This window comes from Haliaeetus albicilla, chromosome 9, assembly GCF_947461875.1.
Source record: "Haliaeetus albicilla chromosome 9, bHalAlb1.1, whole genome shotgun sequence".
In the NCBI taxonomy this organism is placed as follows: Eukaryota; Metazoa; Chordata; class Aves; order Accipitriformes; family Accipitridae; genus Haliaeetus; species Haliaeetus albicilla.
This window is the reverse complement of record NC_091491.1, coordinates 35350742-35377064: the sequence shown is the minus strand read 5'-3', so window position 1 is coordinate 35377064 and position 26323 is coordinate 35350742. Positions and strand designations below refer to the sequence as shown.

At 39.6% G+C, this 26323-nt stretch overlaps 1 protein-coding gene across 1 annotated transcript in view; it reads left to right on the top strand.

Moving 5' to 3' along the window:
* The window catches only part of USP13 (ubiquitin specific peptidase 13), a 58768-nt gene that overhangs the window by 19238 nt on the left and 13207 nt on the right, over positions 1-26323 (top strand). The window contains exons 4-14 of the mRNA XM_069792657.1: positions 6466-6587; positions 7012-7154; positions 7352-7536; positions 11959-12053; positions 13712-13899; positions 15546-15617; positions 15884-15977; positions 20569-20694; positions 22007-22160; positions 23923-24097; positions 26170-26258. Coding sequence (XP_069648758.1) covers positions 6466-6587; positions 7012-7154; positions 7352-7536; positions 11959-12053; positions 13712-13899; positions 15546-15617; positions 15884-15977; positions 20569-20694; positions 22007-22160; positions 23923-24097; positions 26170-26258 — 1443 coding nt within the window. The remainder of the gene's footprint in view (positions 1-6465; positions 6588-7011; positions 7155-7351; positions 7537-11958; positions 12054-13711; positions 13900-15545; positions 15618-15883; positions 15978-20568; positions 20695-22006; positions 22161-23922; positions 24098-26169; positions 26259-26323) is intronic.

Here is a 26323-nt window from a genome sequence, read left to right as displayed (position 1 = left end):
TGGTTAATTTAAATTTATCTAAGAGATTAGAAGTGATTTTTAATGTGTTACTGAGTAACTAAACAATAGAATAAGTAAATGTTGAAAAATGCAAAGAAGACGAGAAGTGCTTTGACTGTGTGCATGGTGATGTGGTCTAAATTAGCTATTATTGTTCAGAAAGGTAGTTCTGAGAGAGATATGATGTGAATGGTTCTCTGAAAATGTCAGCTCAGTTGTCAGCAGCAGTGAGAGCGTCAAGTGGAACATCAGGACTAGAGCAACATTTTATATTTTGTTCTCTGTTATTTTGCTTTATAAATGTGAAGTGAACCTCTCTTTTGAACAGAGAAACCACAGCTGCATGCAGTGTCTCCCCCTGTCTCTCTTTCTCTAAAACCAACCAGACAAATAAACACACACACACCACACACCCCCAGCAAACAAAAACCCACAAATAGATATCTGGAAGGTAGGAGGTATCTATACACTGACGGAGGAATCACCACATTTTTGCCTTATTCTGGTGCCCTCTTCCTGGGCATCTGTTGGTCCATGCCAGAGCCTCGTCTCTAGGCTAAACAGAGCCGGCAGAGTGGCTGTCATAAAACTTGTCCATAGACAGATGTCCTCTTCCAGACCAGTTACCATAGCAGTATCTGCCAGTGCAGCAAGTTGTGTGAGGTCTGTTTTGAGCAAAGTCAGGGCTATCTTAGACCATCAATTAAAATGTTTTAAAGTACTCAAATGAACAGCTCTGTCAGCAGATCTGTGAGGATGGTAATTGCTGGTGAGAAGAGTGTCAGTGAGGAGCAGTATCCATGACACACAGCTGGTCTCAGAGAAGGCCTCGGAAAGGAAAACTTCCACTTAGAGAGTCTGGGAGAATGTGTAAACTTGCTGAGCTTTTCCTGGATGGCACCTGCCTGCCTACAGCAGTGAATGCACTTAGGGCTACCGTTTCCAAGTGTAAAGACCATTCGTAAGAGTGGATAAGTACTGGATTTGACCACAGCTCCACTTAGCTCTCCTAGATCTCATAGCAGCCAGTAGCAGAACCCTGTTTTCAGTAAGGATGTTTTTGTTTGGTAAGCTTCAGAAGAGGACTTTTACCATGTGTAGTTTAAGTTTATATTTATGTAAGTAAACCCTTATAGAGTATACATCTGTGGTGGGTTGACCCTGGCTGGATGCCAGGTGCCCACCAAAGCCGCTCTATCACTCCCCCTCCCCAACTGGACAGGGGAGAGAAAATACAACGAAAGGCTCATGGGTTGAGATAAGGACAGTTTAATAAAGCAAAAGCAAAGGTTGCACGCAAAAGCAAAGGAAAACAAAAGATTTTTTTTCTCTACTTCCCATCAGCAGGCAATGCCTGGCCACTTCCTGGGAAGCAAGGCTTCAGTACTCATAGTGGTTGCTCTGGAAGACAAATGTAAATAATGAATGCCCCCCCTTCCATCTGCCTTTACTTAGCTTTTATAGCTGAGCTGACGTCATATGGTATGGAATATCCGTTTGGTCAGTTTGGGTCAGCTGTCCTGGCTATGTCCCCTCCCAAGATCTTGCCCAGCCCCAGGCTGCCGGTGAGGAAATGAGGGGGAGGAAATGTTGGGGAGAGAGTCTTGATGCTGTGCAAGCACTGCTCAGCAGTAGCCAAAACACTGGTGTGCTATCAACACCTTTCTAGCTACCAATACGGAGTGCAGCACTATGAGGGATGCTATGGGGAGAATTAACGCCGTCTCAGCCAGAGCCAATATAACATCTATGAATAGAAAGTTGTGATTTAGGAGGATTTGAGTGTTTCCTGACAATATTTTTTTAAATTTTGACCCAGTGAAGTTGTGTGTACTCCGTAGCAGTAGGAGTGGAACTGATTAGACCATGAGTGAACCTGTTGCTTTCTGGCTTTGCCATCTAAGCTTGAGCTGAGTATAGAATGGTGAGCAGATACCTTACACTAACAGAGTCTTAACAGTTTGCTGCTTTAGCTAAACTGTGGAAATCAGGCTAGATTAACAAAGGCTAATGCTGCTAGCAAAATAATTAAGAATTTGAATGTTGGTGGTTTAGCTTTGCTTGTTTAACGCATGACTGTGCCAGTAATCCAAGGAGTGAGGTCTATATCTAGCAATAAGAACAGCGTACTAATGCTTTGTAGTAAACACTTTGAATGTTATTTTACAAGTAGTGAATGATCCAAATGATCCTAGTAGAAAGTTTTGCTTTTCTTTTTGCTACAAAGGAGAACGTTATGACTGTAAAGTGAATTTTTTTTTATTTTTTCTTTTTTATAGCTCATCTGATGAGGTCAGTGTTTCAGATGTGCCCAAAGACAAATGAACTGAATAGCTTATAGTTTGCAAAGTGCTGCTGCTGCAACTCACTATTATTTAGAGGCTTCAGGAAGAAATCATTTGATTTAAAGACTCAGTCCTCCACTTCCAAGTCAATACAAATTTGTCCATTGCTTTCAGTGAGAGCAGGATCAAGCTCAGATTCCAAAGATGTCTTTCTAGGGTTTCAAAATTAGTTGTAAGCTCACTAGTCAACATCATCATTCAATTTTCATGTTTGTATTCCCTTTCATATGCACACAAATCCATATGCACAGGAAATCCTGTTTAGGGGTCCTGCCTGGAGTCTCCTTATGCCACTATTATTAGTGCAGTCAGTTGCTAACTTGTCTAAATCTGATCTGGGCACATCCACTCCTTTTCTTTCCCTCTGGTGGGTTGGTTTACAGTACTCTGTCTTCCACCTCCAGCTGCTGTTTTCAGTCAGTTCAGCAGCAGTGCATTTCTCACCGTCACTAAATTGATGCCTGTGAGCAGGGGTAAATTTACTCTACTGACCACTTGGCCAAAATAACATCAGTCCAGCCTGTGTTTTAATGTGTCTGTTATTTTGCTTTGCCTGTCGTCGCAGCCTTCCAACACAACGCTTATGACCTACGGACACTTTGTTTTAGTGACAACAGTGTTTAATTGGGGCTCTGAGGAGGCACCATAAAGCTGTTAGTCCACTAGAAGGGGAACAATGTCATGTGGACATTCATCATCAAGCTGTCAGCTCTTTAAAAAGATTACAAACTGGTTGGCTGTCTTGTGGCTCAGTCTTAGAACTGAGTAAACCCTTTTTTGCCCAGAGATTCATCTACTTACAGCGCATCTTGGAAGAACATCCTTGTCCAAGAAACAGCTTTCTATGAAGTATGGTGCTGGAATGTTCATATTTTTCAGTGCGTTTAGTGTTACAGTAATTTTTAATCAAATGTGCCTCATTTGCAAGTAGATTTCCTCCTGCGTCTCTTTCTTATAGTTACTCTTATTCCTCTCTCAAATTCTATGCTAGTTTTAAAATCCAACATCAAAACTGCCTGCAGACTGCACATGATGCCCAGTGGCTATGGGGTCAACCTCTGCCCTCATTTGGTGTGGGCTCCGTTGCCTTCTAACGTAATCGTCATCTGTTTTTATTATATCTATGCTCATGCTTACTTAGCTGTGTTGGCCCTTGCACAGGCGCAGAAAATAAAATGCAGGTAGAACTTCTTGCGGAACTTAGCAACTATGGCTTTCAGCGCATACAAGCCAAAATTTAAAAATGAGTGGTGATTTGGGGGTTTTAAACTGGACATCATTAAGGGGCCTGTCTGATAGTCAACAAAAGGAATTAGTTTATATGGTCACCTGCTGTATCAAGGGACTTCAGTCAGTGACCTTGGAAGTCCCTTTCACTCTTATGTACTGGATCTGAACCTTGAGAAACTGTCTTCAGAGTGGTAATTGCCAAAAAGCACCAGCGGTCCTTTGAATTCCTATTCAGAGGGAGTATGTGTGTGGAGTGGAAGTGTACCAGCTTTACATGGTCATCTTCAAAAGCAGAATTGCCAGTTAAATTCTCATGGTTTTGTCCTGGAACTGTTACGAAGCTGTGTGTATCTTTCTTTAAAATAAGAAGTGTGATGCTGCCATACCAGCATGTCAGACATCCAGAATGCCATGCTGACAGGACATAATTTTCTGCTTTTCTGGTAATGTGAATGGTATGAAGCCCGAGAAGGTAAAAAGGAACTTTCCTTCCCTACCCATTGCATACAAAAGGCTGATGCTCCTGAGTGTGTGAAGTCCTTAGATGGCAGCAGATGATTGCTAATAGGATACTCAGTCTTTCATCCATGGATCACTAGTTCAAATGCAGGTCAGGTCAGTAGCAGTAAAGTCACTACTACCTGGCTGTTGTCTGGCTTGTGAGATGAACTGAAGTGTGTGTCTATATTTTGAACCCAAGCAACTATATCATTGCTGTTTCTATATAGCGGATTGTAAATACTATAAACTTAATGTTGGTATCGTGAGGAAATGAAAACACCAGCGGGTCTTATACAAGTCTACAGATAACTATAGTGGATGTGAGCTGTCCTCAGGTTCCCTCTGGTGGCTGAGTGAAGGGTGTGACTGCAGGCCCTGGAAGAGGCGTTTGCTGCCTTTAAACCTGTCTGAACATACACTGAGTTTTTATCCTCTCTGAGGAACCTCTGTCATATTTAGGAGATGGTCAGTACTTTTGGTTTTTCTATGCTGGCCACCATCAAATTTCTGAGCATTAAATGATGTGTTGCTATATGTATCATCAGCTTGGAGATACTCAATTTCTTTGCTTCATAGAGCAAAAGAGCTTACTGTTGCAGACTGCACCTGTTGAGACTCACTCCTTTATCAAAACACAGGCTTGTAATACAAGCTGGGAAAGAAGCCCAGAGTAAAGTGGGGTCACTGGTTATCTCTGTTTTGCTGCAGTAATGGAAGGGATCATTATGAGAATAGTGTGATTCAGAGAATTAGTAAAGAATTAATATTTTCTTTATAAACGTCATGCTTTCAGTATAAGAAAAAGTTCTTGCTTTTGTGTCTGTATTCAGCTGATGAGAAGGGGCTTTTGTTGGTTGCTGCTGAGAAAGAGATAAGGCTGCTGGAAGTCACTGACAGTGGGTGTTGTCACCCCTCAGGACTGGCTGGTGCAGCAGGTGAGCCAAAAATTGAATGGCAACTGGATTACGTTCCTCTCGAGGTGGTCTTTCCAGGTCAAGTTAAAATATCTTTTGATACTTGTTTTATCACTTAGGATGTTCAGGCTGTTACTGCCCACTGGGTAAATAGAGAGCTTAGTTTTCTGAATCTGGCCTCTGTCATCCTCACCTCTCTCCCAAATATACATTTGAGATTTCAGGCATTCCCAGGGTGAAGTGGTTGCTGCCAATGCTCTATTAGTATTGAGTGACTCATAAAGCATATGCATGTACTTGGAGTGAAAATAAGAGCCAGCTTTAGCCTACTGCTAATGCATCTTCTTTCTTGGTTGAACCTTATGCTGTCAGTGACTGTCTGGTACATCAGAATACAGTAGATCCAGCATCTCCAGATAGGAGAAGGATCCAGAAGATCCCATCCTTGCCCAGGCTATTCTTGCAACTGAATCTTGTGAAATGTCTGACACAACATGCACATGTTTGGTCTTGACTTTTTCAGTTGTTCCGGAAAGAACTGACCAGGATTTTAACTTGGTCTTTTCACTATGGGATAATTATGTTTTTGATGGAGCTAGAGATAAAAACACTAGCCATTTGGTTACTTATATACCCTTCTGGCTTCCTTCTGGGTCCACTTACTTTTGGACAAGCATTTTAGCTCATGTTGGTTGATCAAGGCTCATATATAAGCAAAAAAAGTCATCCTTACACTGCAATAAGAGTGTACACAAACACTATGGAAAGCCTGATCTTCAAAGGAAAGCTTTGGTAGTTAATAAGTGCTTTTTAAACAGATAATTACACTGGTTACAGAGTGGAGTTAGCAAGAGAGGGATAATGCTGGTATAACTGTACTTGCTGTAGGTATTTGAGACTATGGATGAGGTGCGGGAATACTTCCAGCCATGGACGTCATCATGGGAGGAAAGGTCATAGGTTCAAGATGGATGGGAGCCATAGCATGTTTCAGCCAGGTCTGTGATCTGGAAAATATGGGGGACTGAAACAGAGGTGTATTATTCCTGCTCTGCAATTTGGGCATGGGTAGTGTGACCTGGTCTCCATATTGTATAGCATTTCAAGATCTTGGGTAAAAGGCGCAGCAGTATTACATCCTGATTTTGTCCAAAATGAGCAGAATTTTGTTAGATGCTTCACAGAATGTGATGTCTGCAACAGTGGACTGCTTGGAGAGTGGCCAAATCAACTGTGATTGTGACTGGGGATGAGATTAAGATGGAAATTTTGGTCCTCAGAACATCCTCTTGCAGGATGGTAAGATTTCACTTTAGACCAGGATTTCACAAAAATTTCTAGCCATAAGAAACTGCTGACAATGTTAACTTGCAGGCTGATGCCAGGCAAGCAATGCCTCATGGTGGTACCCCTGCCACAATTTAGGAACCTTGGTCTCAGGACAATCTCCTAACATTCCCCATCTTGTTTTCCAGATCTAGAGACAAACAGTGATCTCAACAATGATGACTTTGAATATGAAGATGAAGCAAAACTCGTTATATTTCCTGATCACTATGAAATCTTATTACCCAATATAGAAGAGTTACCAGCACTGGTCAGTGAGTGTGTGCAAGTGGTGATAGGAATTGTCTCCTGCTTCAGTCTTTATCAAGACGGTGCTTTGTTTTCTTATGTGTAGTGCTTGTTTTTACATAGAGATCTTTCTTAACTAGCTATAATAGAGAGTCAGTAATTTCTAAAAGTCTGCTTTGTCTTTGTTTCTTGGATTTCCTTTTACTTCCTGTATTCCTTCCCTTATTATGATGCCAGCTTGTCCCAGGGAAGCTCACATAGCACATGTGCTTACTCTCCTGCTAAAATAATAACAACTGCAATCTAGAAGATTACGTGCATATTTAAGTATATAAATAGTCTTACTGATATCCAGTTCTGTATGTGATTAGCAATGGGCTGAATGCCAAGTTCTGTCCAGTCACTGAATCATGTTAGGTTTTGATTGACGTACATTTGTCTTCCAGGTGACAATAGCTTGTGATGCTCTCCTCAGTGCAAAATCACCCTACAGGAAGCAGGACCCTGACTCCTGGGAAGAAGAGCTACAGGCATCTAAACATGCCAAAACACTTGTACAGTTAGACAATGGTGTTAGAATTCCCCCCAGGTGAGGGTAATAAAGTTTGTTCATTGTAGGCTCTCTAACACAGTCCAGAGTAACAGAACTAAAGCCAGCAACTCAGCCAACAATTCTCTTGCATGACTCTGGGCTGGGTGTGTATGTTTGGTTTGACCTACCTTGGAAATACAGGACTGGTTCCTGCATTCCTTACTTCTGTCGTTTCTTTCTGTTTTCTTTTGCAGCGGTTGGAAATGCTCAAAATGTGACCTGCGGGAGAATCTGTGGCTAAACCTGACAGATGGTTCTGTGCTATGTGGAAAGTGGTTCTTTGATGGCAGTGGGGGGAACGGGCATGCAATGGAGCACTACAAGGAGACGGGTTATCCTCTGGCAGTGAAGTTGGGAACCATCACTCCTGATGGAGCAGGTCAGCCACGTGGGAGGTTCTGAGATGGTGTATCTTTTGTGCATGAGACTAACGGGTGTATATCTATTACCAAGTGGGTTTGTGCTTCTAGTGCAAATGTTTGAGAGAGTGATATGGAAAGAAAAACCTGTGAGTCTGTGAATCTTTATAGGGGTTGAGGGGAATGGCACACACTCCATTCAGAAAAAGCCCTTACCTTTTTTGTCTGCTTTCCTCCTCCTGTTTTATATTTGGTGTAAATAGTTTTTTGGGTTTATATAATAGTAGATTTATAATAGAAGAATGGTATTATTTTAAAACAGCAGAATCCAGAGAAACAGTATTTTTCAGTTCTGCTACATTTGCTAGGGCAAATAGTTCAATCCTCTGTAACATAGAAACAATAACAGGGTAATGATTTTTAAAATCAGAAAAGTCCATTCTTAACAGCATGTATGGTTTTTTGTCATATTAGAAACTGTGCTATTTTTCCTTAGTGTTTTGGTAACATTTTGTTCAGTCTAATGAACACTCATCTTCATGGGGCTGCTGTGATGCTCATTTGTAAAACGCTTGATTATCTTGAGAGGGGAAGAAAGCTATAGATGTATCCTTGTTTGCTTATTCTCGGAGCGTGATGTTCTGCAGTGTTGCTGTGGAGAAGATTATGGTGTGTGAGGATTAGATGGAGTAAAAACATGAGAAGCTGAAAAAGTCATAAGCAAAGAGATCCTTTGCTGCAGCTGTACGGAGAAATAAAAAACAGAAGAACACATAGCATGATTATATTTTGGTTTTAGTGCTTTTGACCATATGGATGAAAAATAGGTGTTTAGAGCAGCCCTTTTTTTAACACACATCAGTTGAGAGTTTTTCATCTTTAAGTCCTATTCAGTGTCAAGGAAAAGGAGACTGTAGTCAGATTCATCCAGCTGTGGCACAGAAACACTGAGCAAAATTCATTCTTTTCTTTCCCAGATGGAATATTGTTTCCTTGCATAAGCCTGGTCTTGGATGATTTCTATCAGAACATCTCAATTATTGAAGGTGTTTAGGATTTGCCCAGCTGTAGGTTTCAACTGCATCTACAAAATAAACAGAATATTCTTTAGGGTTTTTTTTTCAATTTTTTTGTTTTCTTTTCTTTCTCATCTTTAGCAGCAGTACTTGTTTCCTTATGGCTGCTGTCCTTCTGCCTCCCACCGATCAGCTGCTACTTCTTCTCTTGGGTGGCCTTTGGGATAACAAAGGACAGGCTGTCATCCTTCCCTCTGAATGAGGGCACCAGCTGTTCTCCACAGACCTTTGTTCTTCTGGATGATGTTTACTTGGTTTCCCTATAGAAAAGACTTCCCTCCCCCAACCCTCCTTGTTTCCTTTTCAGTAATTATTCTCTCTCTGATCTATATTGCAGTGGTAATCATAACCTCTCAATAGGGCTGGATGACAGACGAGCTTCAGGAAAGAGGCTCCGTGGCTGATTGTGACGCAAAGTCTGTCTGGTTTCTGCTTCCCTGGGCTGGAGGTGAAGATGTGATGGTAGAGGAGTAATAAGTGTTCGTCCCTCTGCTGACATAACTTATTCCTTTTTCACACCAGTAAGAAGGAGAAAGAGGTGGTGCTGGTATTCCACTTATACTTACCCTATGTGTACACAGAGGGAGCAGAGGAGAGCTCCTTGTCTTTCCTTGAGAAATCTGTGTTGCATACATTATGAAAGATTTCTGGGACATTAGCCCCATTTTGTAGTGTTCTGTCAACAAACAGATCTGGGATTAGGGCAGGAACTGAACCAAACTTCTGTCTTCCACTCTTGGATCTGGACAGGATGCATGAGAGAGTCAGAAAAGTTGCTTGCTTCAATAGGTTGAGTACTACTCGGCAGACTGTGCTACCTGCTGCCTCTCTTGACAATGCCATTAGATTTCATTTCAAGTCATTGTGAGGTTGCATATTTGAACCTGGTTTGAGGAATGGAGTGGGGGTTTGGCAGTGGGAAGCCCTATCTGACAAGTACTTGAATGAATTGTTTCGTGGATGCCAATCTCAGCAATTGTCAGGTACTACTTTGGAGGATCCTGTGCAACTTGTTCCTTCAGGGACAGTGTTGCCATTGCCTGTTACCCTTCAAGTAGGAAGGAGTGATGTCTATACAGCCAGAATAGGTGTAAATCTTGAGCTGTGGAAAAAAAGGAAGTACAGGTAGCATTGTCATTTTTTCTTTTCTTACCATAATATGAATAATAATGATTATTCTCTGTTTAATAATATTCTGTGTTGTCTGTCTCAGATTTTTCTTGGGGTTTTTTTTGTTTTTTCCCATTTATAGTCCTTCCTTTTTCCCCTTTTTCACTCTAATGATATCAGCTTTAGTGTGTCACTTTTGCTGATTTGTCTATGTTCCTTATCTACCAGAGTCCATATGACAGCACTACGGACCTGTGTTTAGGGGCTGTCATCATCTTCCCTTGATTTGCTGCTCTCTCTTTCTTTCTTTCCTCCCTCCACCCCCCCCCCCCCCAAGCGAATTCTGTCTCTCTCCCATGAATTTAAGTACTAAAGCATATGGCACAAGCTGGGCTTGAGGAAAAGATTAATGTGTCTTGTTCCATTTCTGCTGCTCCAGGTCAGTAGTCCCAGATGGCTGCTCTCTCTTCAGTTGCCAGAGCTGAGGAGAAACAAAAGCAAAGCTTCCACATTGAAAATAGTCACCTAAGATCAGCTGATGTGTAATCTCACTCCGTTAGGTGTTTGAATTTTTCAGGATCTTTTGGCTGTGCTGTGACCTCACCAGAAGACTATGGGAATGTGATCTCTTGTGTGTGGATGAACAGTCAGGTCTTCTGGGCACGCTTGCTACCACACAGTGGAATTCCAGCAGATGGGCAGCTACAGCCACATGCATGCTAGAGAGGTCATCAGGACCAATGTTAATAGAGAGTCTGATGGCTAATCAGCAGCTGGCAGCGCAACTCAAAAGCACAGTTCCCTGGTTTGAGAGAGTTAGTGTTTTTCATAGGGCTGGTAAATTTTAAAAGTTGCATTACGTCTTTGAGTTCTTGGCTAGCCTTCAACCTATCATTTCAGTGTGGGTTTGGTACTAGCAGACTTCAAGGAGACTGCCTTTTTGTTAAAGTCTTATATAGGGGATGGGCTGAGTCAGAGCCAGGGTCTGTAGTTGCCAGGAGACAGCAGGGTAAGGACCTTTCAGAAGTGGCATTTGTGCTGTGAACAGCCTTTATCAGGGTTCCTGCTCTCCTGAGTTTGTTTCACCTTTCTCCTGGCTAAGTTTTCTCTGTCAGCCTAGATCTGGTCATATGGGGCAAGGTAACTGTGAGAAACTCTGCTGGGCATGAAGGAAACGGCTGAAAGAAGTGCAGGCAGACTGGCAGAGGGATTCTGGATTTTGGTATGAGTAGAGACCAAAGCCGGGAAGTAGTCATCCACTACAGAGGAAGAGGACAGAGAAGAGAAAAAGAGGGAAGGCCTGTTCAAGTCTTAATAGTGCATGTCTTACCACTCATATACTTTTATGATGCCTGCAGCTTTATTGTCACTTGCTTAAGTAGGTGAAACCTGCTCTGAACTCAGCTTTGTTACAGGACTTGCTTGGTAAACACGAAAAAGGATTTTTTTCTCTTCCAACCATTTTTTGTTCTGTTGAATTTATTAAACTTGGTTTCAGAATGAAAATATCATCACTAGACGTTGCTTACCTCTAGAGTTTGAACTTTGCCCTGCCAAAATGTTTATGGGCTTTTACTTAAGGCCATAAGGACCTATCATAGAGCTAGAACTGAAATCTAGATCTCCCATACAATAAAGCGGAACACCTCAGTCACGAAATCAGCCTTTCTCCCTAACCAGAAGATTAATCTTTGAAGTCCAGTCTTGGTTCTCCCTGTATCTCCATGGGAAAAGGGCATAAATGGATTCCTTAAACTGTACTAGATATTAAAATACCATTGGCAGTAGTCAGTTGGCCCCATATGCTCACAGTTTTAATGTGTCTGCCCATATCTAGTAGCTCCACAAAAATTCAGAATCTCTTGTTGCCATGTTCAAAATGTGGACTGGCCACATATCGGAGAATTTTGCATGCCCCGTTCCTTGTTTTCCCTACAAATTTCTTATTGGGGGGGGACACACACACGATGGGATGGACGGACGGGGCAGGAATACTGTGATCACTATTAAATATTCTTAGGTTTTAATACTGTGAGGGCATGTAATTTCTTTTGAGGGAGGAGTTGAGGTGATTGGGTTGAGAACATATAAGATATTTACTGAGCTATATGGATGGCTATGTATCTTCCTGCTGGTTGTAACCAAACTTGGAGAATATGAATAAGGCAGTCCTGTACTGAGAATGCAGTTTTGGTAAACAAAGACAAGGGATAACATTTGATACTAAAGCTCATCGGTTTCTTTCTGCTTTTGTAGATGTCTATTCCTTTGATGAAGAGGAGCCGGTTTTAGATCCGCATATAGCAAAACATTTGGCACACTTTGGAATTGATATGCTGCAGATGCAAGTGGTAGGAAATACGTCTTTTATTTAGTTTGTTGTTTACTTGTTGTTTCTTTAGTTGGGCGTGGGAGAGAAACAGAAGAATGATGCTTTTAGCTTATATTTGTGCATTTCCTTCAGACTCTTATGATAGTATTTAGTTTTGTAAAGTTCAGCCAGCAAGTTCGTGTTTTGTTTTCTGAGGTCTGAGAGGAGTGAATCATTACACTTAAATCTGAAAGTTGCCTTCCAAAAGGGTTCCTTTGTGGTCTTTAGTTTACATGTTTCACTTCTCATGTGTTATGTACCATTTTCCTTCAAGATGAAAAACCTCATTCAATTAGAGAAGAATATCTAGAATATTTAATTACAGTGAGTGAAGGAAAGCCTATTGCAGGTGTAAGCAGATACTAATCTTGAGCAAAAGTAAGCTAAGCAATGGATAAGTAAAGTGGTTGAAAGGTTCTTTATGTAAAGTTACAAATTTCAGTTTAGGTCTTGTTAATAAATATATTACAAAATGAAAAAATACATTCTCTCAAGTCTAGAAAACTGCGTGGTCTATGGTGTAGTACACTAGAAAGGGACTGGGGCAAAAAGGGTCTTGTTCCTGAACATGTTATGGGTCTGTATTAGTAGAGAAGTCCTTTTATTAATTTGTATCTCAGTGGATGTTGATTCCAGTTCTGTTTAAATGATCTAAGGAGTCTGAATGGGATATGGTTATAAAGACAGATGGGGTTTGGGTTTTGTTTGGTTTGGTTTGGTGGTTTTGGTGTTGGTTTTTGGTTTTTTTTTTTCACTCAAGCACGTAGCCTAGTATCACTACCTAAGAACCTGAACATTGAAACTGTTAAAAATGAACAAACCTGATACTGCTTTAGTGTATTTCATTGTCCAAGTGGAGAGAAAACTAATAATAACTCTAAAATGATAGAGAAGAGTTAAACTGCAGTTTCAAAAGCCTTCAGGGTACTAATACTACTTTTGGTATACTAATTTCCTTGCCAATATCACAAATAAAAAGTCTCTTATCCAGCGGTGTTTCTGGAGAACCTGTTTTACTCAGCAACCTTGAAAACTTAGTTTCAGCTGTTTGACTGGGGTCTGAAAAACTTTTAGTGAAGTGATGGAGTAGTGCTAGCAGTAAATGACACTGCAGTGACCTGTACCTACAAGCTGTGAACAATCGATGTATCTGCAAGCTGAATGCTGAGCTGTAAAGGGGAGAAACTTCAGTGTCACAAATTTTGGCTTTTCCCATTTGAACGAAGGGAAGAGTTCTTGGATCTGCAGCTTTTTGTGTAGTTTGTTTACTAGGACCAGCTTCTACAGCAGCAGCTATTCCTGGCCATTACAAATGGAATATGAAACCTGAAAAAATGCAGTGTTTTGATGCTGAGGCTTGAGGTCACAGCCCTGAGAGAAGTGAAGCTCCCAGCTGGGATTGAGGAACAGTCAAAGAGCCAGTGGTCTGTGGTAAAGAACTAAGAGGTATATTGGAAGAAAAAGCTGCTAGCCTTCTGACCCTGATCTTGTCTTCTACATGCAGGATTTACTTCCCTTTGCCCATTGGTTTGGCTCTTCTTTTCTAGAGTATTGATCACAAAGTTGGTGATGATGACAGCAGCACCATAATTGTTGCAGAAATTAAACAGATTAAAAAAAAAATCTTGTTGCTTTTAGACAGAGAATGGACTAAGAGATAATGATATAAAACCAAGAGTCTCTGAATGGGAAGTGATTCAGGAAGCTGGGGTGAAACTCAAGCCCATGTATGGCCCAGGATACACCGGCATGAAGAACTTGGGAAATAGCTGCTACCTCAATGCTGTCATGCAAGCCATTTTCAGCATCCCAGAGTTCCAGCGAGCGTAAGTAGCTTCAAATCAGTTCTTGTCACTAGCTGCTGCATTCCTCAGTCTCCTGTTTTTCTAAGTAAAAATGGTATTTGAATTTTTCTCGCCTGCAAACAGGTCTCTTTCAGTCAGTTCAGTGGCTGCTTACAGGATTTAGTGATTGTATTGTTCTGTTCTGGAAAAGGTTGGAACACAAAACCAAATCTGCCTTTGAAATCAGAACTTACTCACTTGGCATGTGATTTCCTACCACTGAAGCTACCTTGTAATCTTGATTGCTCTGTCTCTGCTTTTTATATACATATCTCTGTATATTTCTATTTATGTCAGTATCATCAGTATCACATTAGGGGGGGGTTTACTGTCCCGTGCCTTCATATAGCTGCAGGAATCATTCTATTGCTCCAATGTCATTCGTGCAAAAAACTGTTCTGGCACAAACATGTTAATATTGATCCATGCTAGTGAAAAGTAATGCACCTACTTAGGCAGGTCTGCCTAAGAAGAGGGCAACTATTAGAGGCATTTTTAAATTAAAATTCTCATTAAAAAAAACCACCAACTCATTTCATGAAAAGGGTAGTGTAAGCATATTCTTCCACTGAATAATTAAGAGAGTAAAAGGACAAAAGCACAACAGAAGAATATGAAATATTCCTGACTGATCAAAACTGAACACATCACTCCAAGGAGAGAAGTCTTTTTATAAAGGACAGTCTATGGTTTGCAATAAAATTCAGAGTGCTTTTTCATTCCACAGCAGTAGTAGTGTGTGTGCTGGATGTAAGGCTTTTAGATTTTGGAAAGCCTCCCAGGTTTTCATGTAGCAATTGCCTTCTGGAGAAGAAGAGGGAGAAAACTTGTGGTTTTTTACTTTGTTAGCCATATGGAGTGCAATCTGTAAGATTCAGTAAGTACCAGCTTTTCTACCTCAATTTTTGAAAAATATCAAAATGGACTTTACTGAGGGAGGTTGTTTTCCACAGCATGGTCCTTGGAGTTACCTGGAGCACTTAGTATCAACAAAATAGTGAAGATCTTTGATGAAGGAGGGACCAGGCAGAATTTAGATGTGTTCTTTCAACATGGCCATACCTACCTAGCCTGTTTTTTCTTGTGCCCAAAGGAAGCAATGTTCAAATAGTGTGCTACTAAATGCTTTACTTTCCAACAAACTGCCTGGAACAATGTATACCTCAGTGTTTATTGTCAGGAACTAGCCTTTGTTTCTCTGAAGAAACTCAATAGAAACATTCTTTTTACATGTTTTTTTCCTGATACAAATTTAGAATTTATTTGGTGATGTTGGTTAGGAGTAGAAAGTACATTGGTTCTCAACCCAGCTGTATGGTTTTGAGCAACACCATCCTGCAGCTATTTCAAGATCAAGGAATAGAATTTAAATTCCAGGTGAACACCACCACCATATCCTTTATAGCTAGAAGCTTCTAAGCAAAACTTAAATGTCCATTTCCTAATTTCTTTACTATTATTTTTCCACAATAGAAGCACTCACCAGGGATAGATTGTTATGATGCAAAATTCGACTTGTTAGCACAGAGGAAGCCTGCTGGTGTATCACAGCTGAGGATCTGTTAGGATATCCTTGAGTAAATCTGGCTGCAATATTTGAATGTTTCTGCTTTGTTCTTGCTGCCCAGGTATGTGGGAAACCTTCCACGAATATTTGACTACTCTCCTCTTGATCCAACACAAGATTTCAACACTCAGATGTAAGTGACACTTCTCAATGATTTACTTGATCAAGTTAAATAGAATCTATATAATTTAATGGCAGGGCAAAAGAACACCTCTGCATGGGCTTGAAAGTGAGATATGGCACACGGTAGAATGGGAAGATTTGCCTGCTTAGTTGCAGGTAATGATGTTTCATCAGGGAGTCAAAGAAAGTAAACATCTTTTTTGCTTGGAATAAAAATCTTTTCTCTTCTGTTTTTCTCATGTGTTTGTTTCCACCCCACCACTTTCTTCCCTACAGGGCTAAATTGGGACACGGCCTCCTTTCAGGCCAGTACTCTAAGCCACCCATGAAATCTGAGCTTATTGAGCAGGTGATGAAAGAAGAACACAAGGTATTTGACTGAGTTGGTACAGCCTGGTAACTAGGTAAAAGTGATATCCTGAGAAAAGGGAACAGGTGCCGGGCATTGAAGAACACATGTGGATCCAGCATGGGATGCTTAGCAAGGTGGAATGTGCAGGATTCTAGTCAGGAATATATTAGTCAAGGGCTATTTGTGCAAAGCATTAAAGCAACCATTGGTTCTGCTAATAAAGTATTCTGCTTCTCCAGTGATGAGTGTGAAAGTTCACAGAACTTGCAGCTTATGTTTATTTTCTTGGAACAACAACAAAAAAATGTTATCTAGAGAGTCCTGAGTATTTGGAAACAAACCTCTAAACCCTCTTTAAATTTCATAAAGAAGTATAAAGAGCTAAAGAGTTGTTTCCAGGAAGTGTCTCACAATATTCCACCTGATTTCAGGAGAAGCTGTCTAGGTAATGCAAGATTAAGTGGTGCTGGAGGCTTTCATGTAGATGAAGGAGGGGCCATGCAGAGCCACGTCCACTGGGGCTTTATTCAAGTATTTCATGGTACAGAAATCGTGCAGAAGCATGTCTGTGCCAGGGGGACCTATCCTGGAAACACAGCAGTGCATCTGGTTTTGGATATAAATTGAAACTCTAATTGCTGGACATCCTGGGGAGAACAATGTATATATCCTGATCTATAATAATTCACAATAGAAAAAAACCCTCGGAATCAGCTTTCTCAGAATAGGCAATTTCAGAACAAAGGTATACTGAGGGGCAAGTACTGTATAGCTAACATGCTGCACACAAAGGAGAGAGGAATTGAAGGATAAAATAACCTTTTTTCCCCATGTTTATATAATACAGCGTTTTATGTCTCTGTCATAGTGAGTGTTATCAGTGGGAGACTGTCCTTTTATTTTTACTGTAATTTGCAGTAATTGTGCAGCAAAACACATATTTAGCTCACAATATCTAGCTAGTATCTAGCTTTGAGAACTCCAGTATTGTTGGTTCTGTAATCTTCATTTTGCCTTTGTGGTGGTGTTCTGCAACATGAAAGTTGCTTGTTTCTCTTACACTGCAAAAATCATTAAGGCATGTGTTGGCATTGTAACATCCACAGACGAGTGTCTTCATCTGTCTGTGCTTTTTCTTCTTCCAGCAACAAATACATTCACAGTCATCAGAAAGCCTCTTCATATTCTTTGTCCAACAGTCTTTTGGTTTTAGCAGTAAGGATGATTTTTGACAAAGACCTGATTGATCTATTTGTATTAACAAGGTTAATGGGCACTGCCTGAATGACTGGTTTATCTTTTTACCTGTTCTTGCTTCATTTTGTGAAGAAGAAAAGCTGTCAGTAACTTAGTGGTGAGATGGACAAGTTTCTTCTCTTTTTGTAAGTTGGTTTAAGTTTCCATCAGCTTTTGGAGAGTGAGATTAGTTCAGATTTTGCCTTTCTGCTCAAACTCTGCTGCTTTTGGAATTGCCTTTGTTTTCCCTAGAGTCATCCAATTAACAGTTGTCTTAAGCAAGGTGTTAGTTACTGGGACAATGTTATCTACCCAGTGAATCTGTTATTTTAGGTTTGTTTTACTATTCAAATCATCTACCTTGAAACATCTTGTTTAGACTGATGCTGGGAAAACTGGACCTAGAATATATTTGTGTCCCTGCCAGCCTCTGTTATTGTGACCCCAAGCAGCATGTGGAGTCAAACCACAGACTCCACAGATGGGATATTTAGAAATGAAAGGTCAACTAATAACCAATACTGAAAATACTACCTATAGAAAAGAGCTGTCTTTATGGAGAAAGAATCTTTGATACCAAGTTGTAGTTTTATACACAGTAGAAGTCATGCATGCTTCTGTCACAGAAGCATGGTAATAGTTTCCATGGGAATAGATATTTTCCTCTACCTTCATCTATCAGTTATTGATATAGAAATTTCTCCTTCTGAAATCAGAATGCCAAGGAAATTTTGGACAAAGAGAGCATCTGGTACAGAGTAGTTTGCATGATCTGAAAGTCCTGTGTCTCTTGAGTGATTGCTTTCTATAGTAGCTATTCATTATTTTGGAACAAGAAATGAATCCTGCTTGTTTCCTTTAAAGTTTAAAACTTAACTGGCTAAGGAATAGTGGCATAGATTTCAACAGATTCCTCACATTAAATTATGTATACTGACTGACCTGCTTTCTTAAACTCATCCAGGATATGAATGAAGAATAATGTTCTGGAAGCTCAGGGACTTGAACCCTTTGAATAAAGCTACACCTCCATGTTTAGCCCAGCAGCCACTACTACTACTACTAAGATATTGAGAACTTTTTAATGGCAGATGGTATAAAACTCTGTCAAGTAGTAGTAGTCATCTACTGCCATTTAACAACAATTGTGTTGTTCATAAGTTCAGTTTAATAAAGTTATAGTTACAGGCATCAGATGACTTCCTTATCAAGCAATTCATAGCATGTATTAGGATTTGAAACAGCTTTTACTGCTTTTGTCCATTGTCGTATTGAAGATTTATTTAGAAAAACAAATCAGAGACAGATATTTTTTTCCATTCCCTCACTCTGGGTGTACAAATCTGTTTTGTCAGTTTGGGGGTGCTTTTTTTGTTTGGTGCATTCCCCTGCCCCCATAATGCTGGTATACATACAGATAGTATTTTGTCATCCAAGGAGTTGTACTGACATTTATAATAAATATAATTTCATAGGATTTTAGGCCTTCAGTCTTTTCAAGTGCTTCTGCTTTGTGTCTGTAAAATAAATTATTCATTTTACTTTTTTCTTTTACCTTTTTTTCCCCTCCTACATGCAAAGAAGTTCTCTGGCTTTCTGGGTCTTTGGAATGCATCCAAAGTTTTGGGGAGTTGTTGCCTGTAAAAGCATTCATGTGAGATCTGCAGTGGTCCAGCACAGTCTATATTTAGCTAAACTGTTTTGCAACTGTTGATGGGGAAAGTATGCTAGGTATTCTATAAATATGCATGGTACTGTGAAGCTAAAATTTTTCACCACAGGAGTTTAGTCTGGAAATGGCAGCAGTTTTCATGGACCCACTTTAACATTAAAAACAGGCTGAAAGCCTAAAGGGTCATCAGCTAGGACTTGATTTTCTGCTTAGAGCTTTGCCATTTCTTCTGTTATTTTTCTTGTCCTTGAGGTGGAAAGTGTTTAGAGGGCAAGATGCAATCCTCTTCTATAGACTGTCACACATGGCATGTTTCTCTTCTCCCTGCTCAAATGGCTGGGTAAAAAATGTATAGGTGGAAACAAGGCTTGATTCCAAACTCATTGCATTATACATCAGGGCAAATGTGCAACCTTGCCATATTCTTGCTTCTGACATAGAAAGAAGCCTGGTATATAGTAATTTGAGCTGGTTTATGCATTTCTCTCCCTGGTCCTAGCTTTGATGAAAGGCAGCTGAAGACACTAAAGTGATATATAACCCCAGATTCAGAAATCCCTAGAACATCTCTTTGTTCAAGCAATACTGAGATTCTGTCTCTTTACGAGAGCCTTTAAAGAGCATCTTAGCCTAATGTGGTTGCTGGTGTACTGCCAGAAATTGAAAAAGCATTAAAATTGAGAATCTGCTTCCGATTTCAATGGGTCTAGGAATACCTTACCCTGGTGAAACCAAGAATAAAATTTTGCTCTTTTAGTGTGTGTTTTATGTGCCTTCCATTTCATGCTGCTTTTTCTATTTTTTTTTTTTATTGGTATAATAGTGCAACTGTAGTAAAGAATGAGATTGGCTGAGTGTTTAACAGCCTCTGACGTATCCCAAAGGCTACGTCTTTGCTTGAATTCTCTTGAAAATTATTTGGTCTTGTGGAAGATAAGGGCAAATCTGAGTAAAAGATTCTGACCCTGTCAAAAGTGTTATTTGAAAGGCATAATATTTAGTGTTGTCTTGAGGATGCAGTTTGGGGTGGTTGGGGAGGCTTCCTGAAGTGGTATAGAGGGTGGGAAAGTCAACACTAGGACTCTTGGAAGCTAGAGACTTTCTAATTTAGTGTAGTTTCCTACTGATGTAACTGAATGGCTAAAGGCAGTATGTTACGGTCCCTCAAAATGACCAACACTTGCAAATTGCAAATTCATGTCTACTCTTAACCCATCTGGGAATGCATGCAGCACACATTACTTCTCTGTTTGATTCTGTAGAGATCTTTAGAAAGGTTTTGTCCTGAGTAAAGCTGCTAGCTGATATACCAAAGTGCTTCAATGCCCACATACTTTTAGGTGGAACAGGGTTCTGAAAGGAATGTCAAATGTTAGAAAACAGTGTAGGTTTTTAGCCTTTCTGAAAACTACTAACCTTTAGCAAACCTTCAGTAATCTCTTTTAATCTCTTGCAAATGCCATAGAAAAGTCAGAGTGAACGCTGTAGGAACTATGTCATAAAACATATTCTAAAACCCCCAAATCATGTTTCAGGACCCTTTCCATTTTTATTAAAATTGAAAACCAGATGAAACTGAAACTATCATTTCTCCAGTGACAGAAATGGGCCACAGATAGATCTGGTGGAGTGACCTTGGGGTATTTGGTCCAGGAATGAATAAAAATCTTTCTTTAAAAGGTTTCTCTTTCTTTTGTTTAGCCTCAACACAATGGAATATCTCCACGAATGTTTAAGGCTTTTATAAGTAAAGGCCACCCAGAATTTTCCTCTAATAGACAACAAGACGCACAGGAATTTTTCCTACATCTTATAAATCTCGTAGAGGTGAGAAAATCTGAATTACTGCTTCTTTTCCCTGCTTATATTAGACAAAGAGGCCAGAGCTTTTATTTGAGTGGTTCATTTTTTATTATACTCTTTTTAGCCTTGGATATCTAGAAAATGACACTAATTAAAATATATTTTGGTTTAGAAACATTTGTTTCCTTAATTCTCCCTTCTCTTTACTTCAGACTCTTGCATGACCACACTCAGGGCCAATGCTGCTGATAACAACTGCAAGAGATATAGAGAGGTCAATCATCGCTGTACAGGCTCTAAGATTTATAAATATATGTGACTGTCCTTTTAAATTGCTGTTCATTCTATGATTACATGCTACTTATTTGTTTCGCTTATTGAAGTCTGTCCTGGAATATTAATGAATTGGGTATTATTATTATTCCAAATTTATATTGTGGTTGGGAGCAAACTAATTACCATGTCCAGTTCTTTTACAAATCCCAGCTGTACGTCATTGAATCATTATGTGAGGAAGGATTCCCCTGCTGAAAGCAAAATGACTAGTTGAATATTTCTGTTTAAAATGTTAGTTCCACTGAGCTCCAGCTCAATGCTGTGTGTAAAAGAATCAGTAGTGTGAATTTTAATGCTGTCTTTCTGAAAAAGAAATTTGCAAATACATGCAGTTTTGATTTAAAGCATTTCTTTCTTGTCCATCCTTTCTCCCTCTCTTTCCCATTTTCCCCGAGAATCAAGGGTGTTTATTCATGTATTACAGTCTAGATGAAGTTACTCACATTTGCATGCATAATACTTCACATCTCAAAATGCATGTACTGATTACAGGGTGGTTAGAAGACATTTTTCTGGCTTTTGCCTGATAACAGACATTAACATGAACAATAAAGAGGAGGTATATTATTTGTATGACATTCTCATCTGGATAATAAACTACAAGTTGCTTGTTCTGTTTCAGTGCAGATTCAGAGTGGTAGGAGCAATTCTATTTGCTGAAATGATGCCCCATGTTATTTACCTGAGCTTTCTATCTTTATTGTAACCTGCCACCTTCCTACCTTCTTCTGTTCACCTTGACTCAGTCAGATTCATTAGGTACATACTCTGCAAGTTACTATGTGTAGAAAGATACTGCTGTGTATGCAGACATTGTGGACTTCAGTGGGATTTTCTGTGGGTGCAAGAGTTCTGCATGCAATAAAATGCAAGCTGAGCTGCCAGATCTGGATGCAAGATTGGTGTCTTTGTTCTTGCCATAAAACAACCAGCAGCCTTTGGGTTCTCTGGTCATTTTAATGATCGTCACTTAAATCATTGGATCTAATATTCCTTTCAGAGAAACCCTGTAGGTTCAGAAAATCCTAGTGATGTTTTCCGGTTCCTGGTGGAAGAACGCACACAATGCTGCCAGTCCAGAAAGGTCCGCTACACAGAGAGGGTGGACTATATCATGCAGTTACCTGTTGCCATGGAGGCAGCGACAAACAAAGGTAAAGAAAAACTGGTCTATTGACTGACCTTCTGATGACTCTCAATCATGAGGGAATGAAGTTCTCACCCCTTTGTGGTCTCTTTATATGGATAGAATGGTTCAAGGCCAAGTAACAAATAAAACCAATGAATGATCAGGGGAAGGTTACTTGGTTTGTTTGGTTTTTTTAAAGGAGAGTTTAAACACACATCAGTGGTTTTACCATCCCTGCTTATATTTTTATGGAAGAAGGATTCTACCTGGATACTCTTGGCAAGTTTTCAGACAGATTTCTTCTCAGATTGTGGGACCACCATTAAGTGTCATCACTCAGCAATATATCACCAAGAATGATAGCAGTTTGTATGACACAGATGTCAGAGATCTGTGATTTAAAACTTTAACCTGGTTTTGACCTAGAGATGTGCTACACCACTTATAGTACACTTTATTTACCCTTGGGTTTTGTGCATGTGTGTGCCCAAAGATTCCCATTAGGTTTAGATTTCCTTTGTCCTGGACAGTGAACCAGTATATAAAAACTTCTTTAATTCTAAAAAAGGAACTGAACATACTAGCTAATGAATATCTTGTTAAAACAAACACACACTCACAAAAAATAAATAATAAAAAGAAAACAACCAAAAAAACCCAAATCAGCTTTGTGTTCTTTTGCAGCAGATTGTAAGATTTAATGTGATAATAGACAATAGGGGTATAAGATAGTTTGTCGTCTATAAAGCCAAAATACACAATTTGGATATCCTGGGCTTCAGGAGAGGAGGGAAGGAGGATGAAGTGGTGGACATTGATTTAATATACAAGAGTGGTTTTTTCATGCCTGTGAGCTGCCTGAGAAAGCATACTTGTTTTTAAAGGAGAAAATGGCTGAGGAGGCTAGAAGACTTGGAAGCAGGAGGGAGGTACTGACAAATCTTGGTTGCCCCTGCAGTTGGTGAAGAGTCTTGCAGACTAACATAATAAATGTATGCTTGAGGTGGAAGTGAAGGGGACATCACAGGAACACTAGAAGGGGTGTGTGTCTCTGGTTTCCTACACAATCTCAACATTTAAAATATTTTAAAGTGAGAACGAACTGTTCTGATTATTTGATCAGATCCTCTGTAATAGCACAAGACACAGAATTCCACCTACTGCTTTTCACCTAGCCCGCAACTCCTTGAACTGAACAATATATTTTAAAAAGACCATTTTGACTTGAAAATTTAAGTTTTGAAGGATTTCACATTCTTTGTTCATCGGTTTCAGTGATGATTCTGTTGCTTATAAAAGAGCATGTTATTTCCAGGTAATGGCTCAGGAGGTATATTAGTTTATGAATTTACTATATGGTGCTGATCAACTTGCTAGTGTCAGGACTCTTTCTACATCATACATAATCCTGTCCTGTCTAGAAGGTCAGATGACACAGATAGACAGCAATAATTTTCCAAGTCAGATTGAGCTGATAAAGTGGGTAGTTGGTGTTACTATCAACACAAGATTCTGGCTGTCATGGCAAAGTTTTAATTGCCTGTTGCCCAGTATTGCCAGTTCTGTGTTTTCACATGAACAGAAACCTTCAAAAAAGAGGTGTGGTTGTAAGTGTAGCTCCTGCCTCCAACGCAGATTAAAAGATTTGATGTGTAGTTAAAACCATGCAAAAGTTTTATTGATAAGTAGGTTTTTGCGTTTCTAAAACTTGCAAAAATAAGACTGGTGTGGGACATCGTAACCATGGCAATGTTCATTTAGCTTTTAGTGTCACATATATTTCTCAGATGAATTAATTGCCTATGAATTGAAGAGGAGAGAAGCAGAAGCTGCAAGGAGACCTCCACCAGAGCTTGTCCGTGCCAAGATACCATTTAGCGCGTGTCTGCAGGCCTTTTCTGAACCAAACAACGTAGAGGATTTCTGGAGCAGTGCCCTTCAAGCAAAATCTGCAGGAGTTAAGTAAGTGTGTGTGTGGCTGCTTATTAAAAAACTATATGGTGGTGTTCTGTGCTTATCTTGCTACCTGAACATGATGCAGAGAGAAATAGACAAAGGCCATGGGCTTTGGCATTGTATTAGTGTCTGGGCTCATAAATGTAATGTGCGGATCAAGTCTGATGAGAGTTGTAATGATCAATTGAACAGGAAATAAATTGTTCTCAACTGTCAAACTCCAAGAGGTGATGCGGTCTAGTTGTTAAGAGCTTGAACTTTAAATGCTTGTAGCTTAATTGTCTGCCCACATTTTAAAATTGGATCCTATGTCTCAACTAGCGACAGAGCTCTGTATTGCGTGGTAGGAAATAAGTCTGGATCTCAGTGCTTAGTCGATGTCTTCATTTGACTAAAAATGCTGATGGGCATTGTGTGGCAGCAAAACAGGGTGAAGCAAACAAAGGTTGTGTTTCTTGTAAGTTCTTTAGATGGATGGAAATTTCTGCATTTGTGAAGTGCTATGCTGAAAACTTTGTTGTTATTATGTTTTACATTATTTGTTGTTTATATTTGGATTTCAACCCTACCACATTTGTGTGCTCCGGTGTTTGGTTGCATTTGTTGTTTGCTGTCACTTACATGGAGCCATGGTACAAGATGGATATATAAAAGAAGGAACCCACCTTGTGTGTTTATAATCAGGTAGATAAAAGAACCAAGATCATCTTGGGCTTAAAAAAAGCATTAAGAAGAAATAGGATGGCATGTAGAGATCAGTGCAATTTTCAGGGGCAGTACTTCTTGCTAAGAACAAGAGTTAATCTCTTATCTGGTTCCATTTTTATGTCAGCAGCAAGGAGTGGCTGAAAATTGGGCTCTGCAACTGGTTTGCTGTGGCTAGGTACCTTCTATTTTTAGATTGCTTAACGTATCAATGACTCATTGCTGTCTTAGCATACAGTTTCACTGACCTTGTATTAAAAATTGGGAGACAAGTGGATATGGTGGAAAAAAATGCAGAAGAAATCTAAAGTTTTTTTGCATTAACTGTGAACATGTTGGAAGAACATTCTAATCTTTAAATAGATCCAGGGTTAATTTGTAATGTAGCTGTTCTTTATCCCCTAGGTCTGTCTATAAAACCTAGAAAGATGAAGAATAATTTGCTATTTAAAATTCAAAAGTTTCGTGCCACAGATAAAGTTACTAAAATTGCAAGATGGTGCTAAGAAGAATTTAGAAAGTACTTATTTATAGTATGGTAGGAGGGCCTTGTATTTATGACACATTTACTGTATTTTACCCAGAATTAGGTGAATTAGAAGAAAGGATGGTATGTGTGAATGGAAGGTAAAGGGAACGATGCAGAAGATTAAATGTGGGAAAGATGGGAGCATAGAGATGGAGAATGGTGGTACATATAATGTTGCATTGTGTTCAAGATTAAACTTTTTCTTTTCACTAAGTTGACAAATACCAGGGATCCCCTTAAACTCAAGAGTCATCCTCTATTTTGATAAATATTATAGTAGCTCAATAAGAATATCATGTAGGTTTTTTTTATATAGCACTTTCATGTGAAAAACTGCAAATGACAACTTTTTTTTATCTTTGCTTAATGAAATGCTTTACAGGTGGACTGATAACTCATGGACAATGCTACTGTTACTAGAAAGGGAGTGAATAAAATGCAGATTTAATTGTTACTCTGTTATGTCCAAGATGTGTTTTAAGCCCATGCCCTGAAGTTCTAGCCAATACGTCATTCAAATTTATTACCTGACATTCAACTTCAGAACAACTTGCTTGTTCAAGTTTAATATTACTTCTAGTAGTTTTCTGTAATCTTCCTACAAGCTGAATTATCTGCAAGGGTTTGGACTGACATTCAGGATATGAATGAATAGAAAGCTACTACCATACTTCTCCACTGTACTTGAAAACATTTTTGTGAAATTTATGTTTATGAAATCCATCACTGTTGATCTCACTCGGGGCTAAAGTTACTCATCTCGCTGTGCATGAGGTACTGAAATCTGTGCTGCTAGTGATTTTGTTGCCTTGTTTCAATGAATTGTATTTCTTGTGCTTCCCAGGACTTCTCGTTTTGCTTCGTTTCCTGAGTATTTAGTGGTGCAGATAAAGAAATTCACCTTTGGCCTTGATTGGATACCCAAAAAGCTTGGTATGTGCCTTTTATATTTAGCTTTTTTCTCGTTCTATCCAAGATAATCTATAAGGTGTACACGC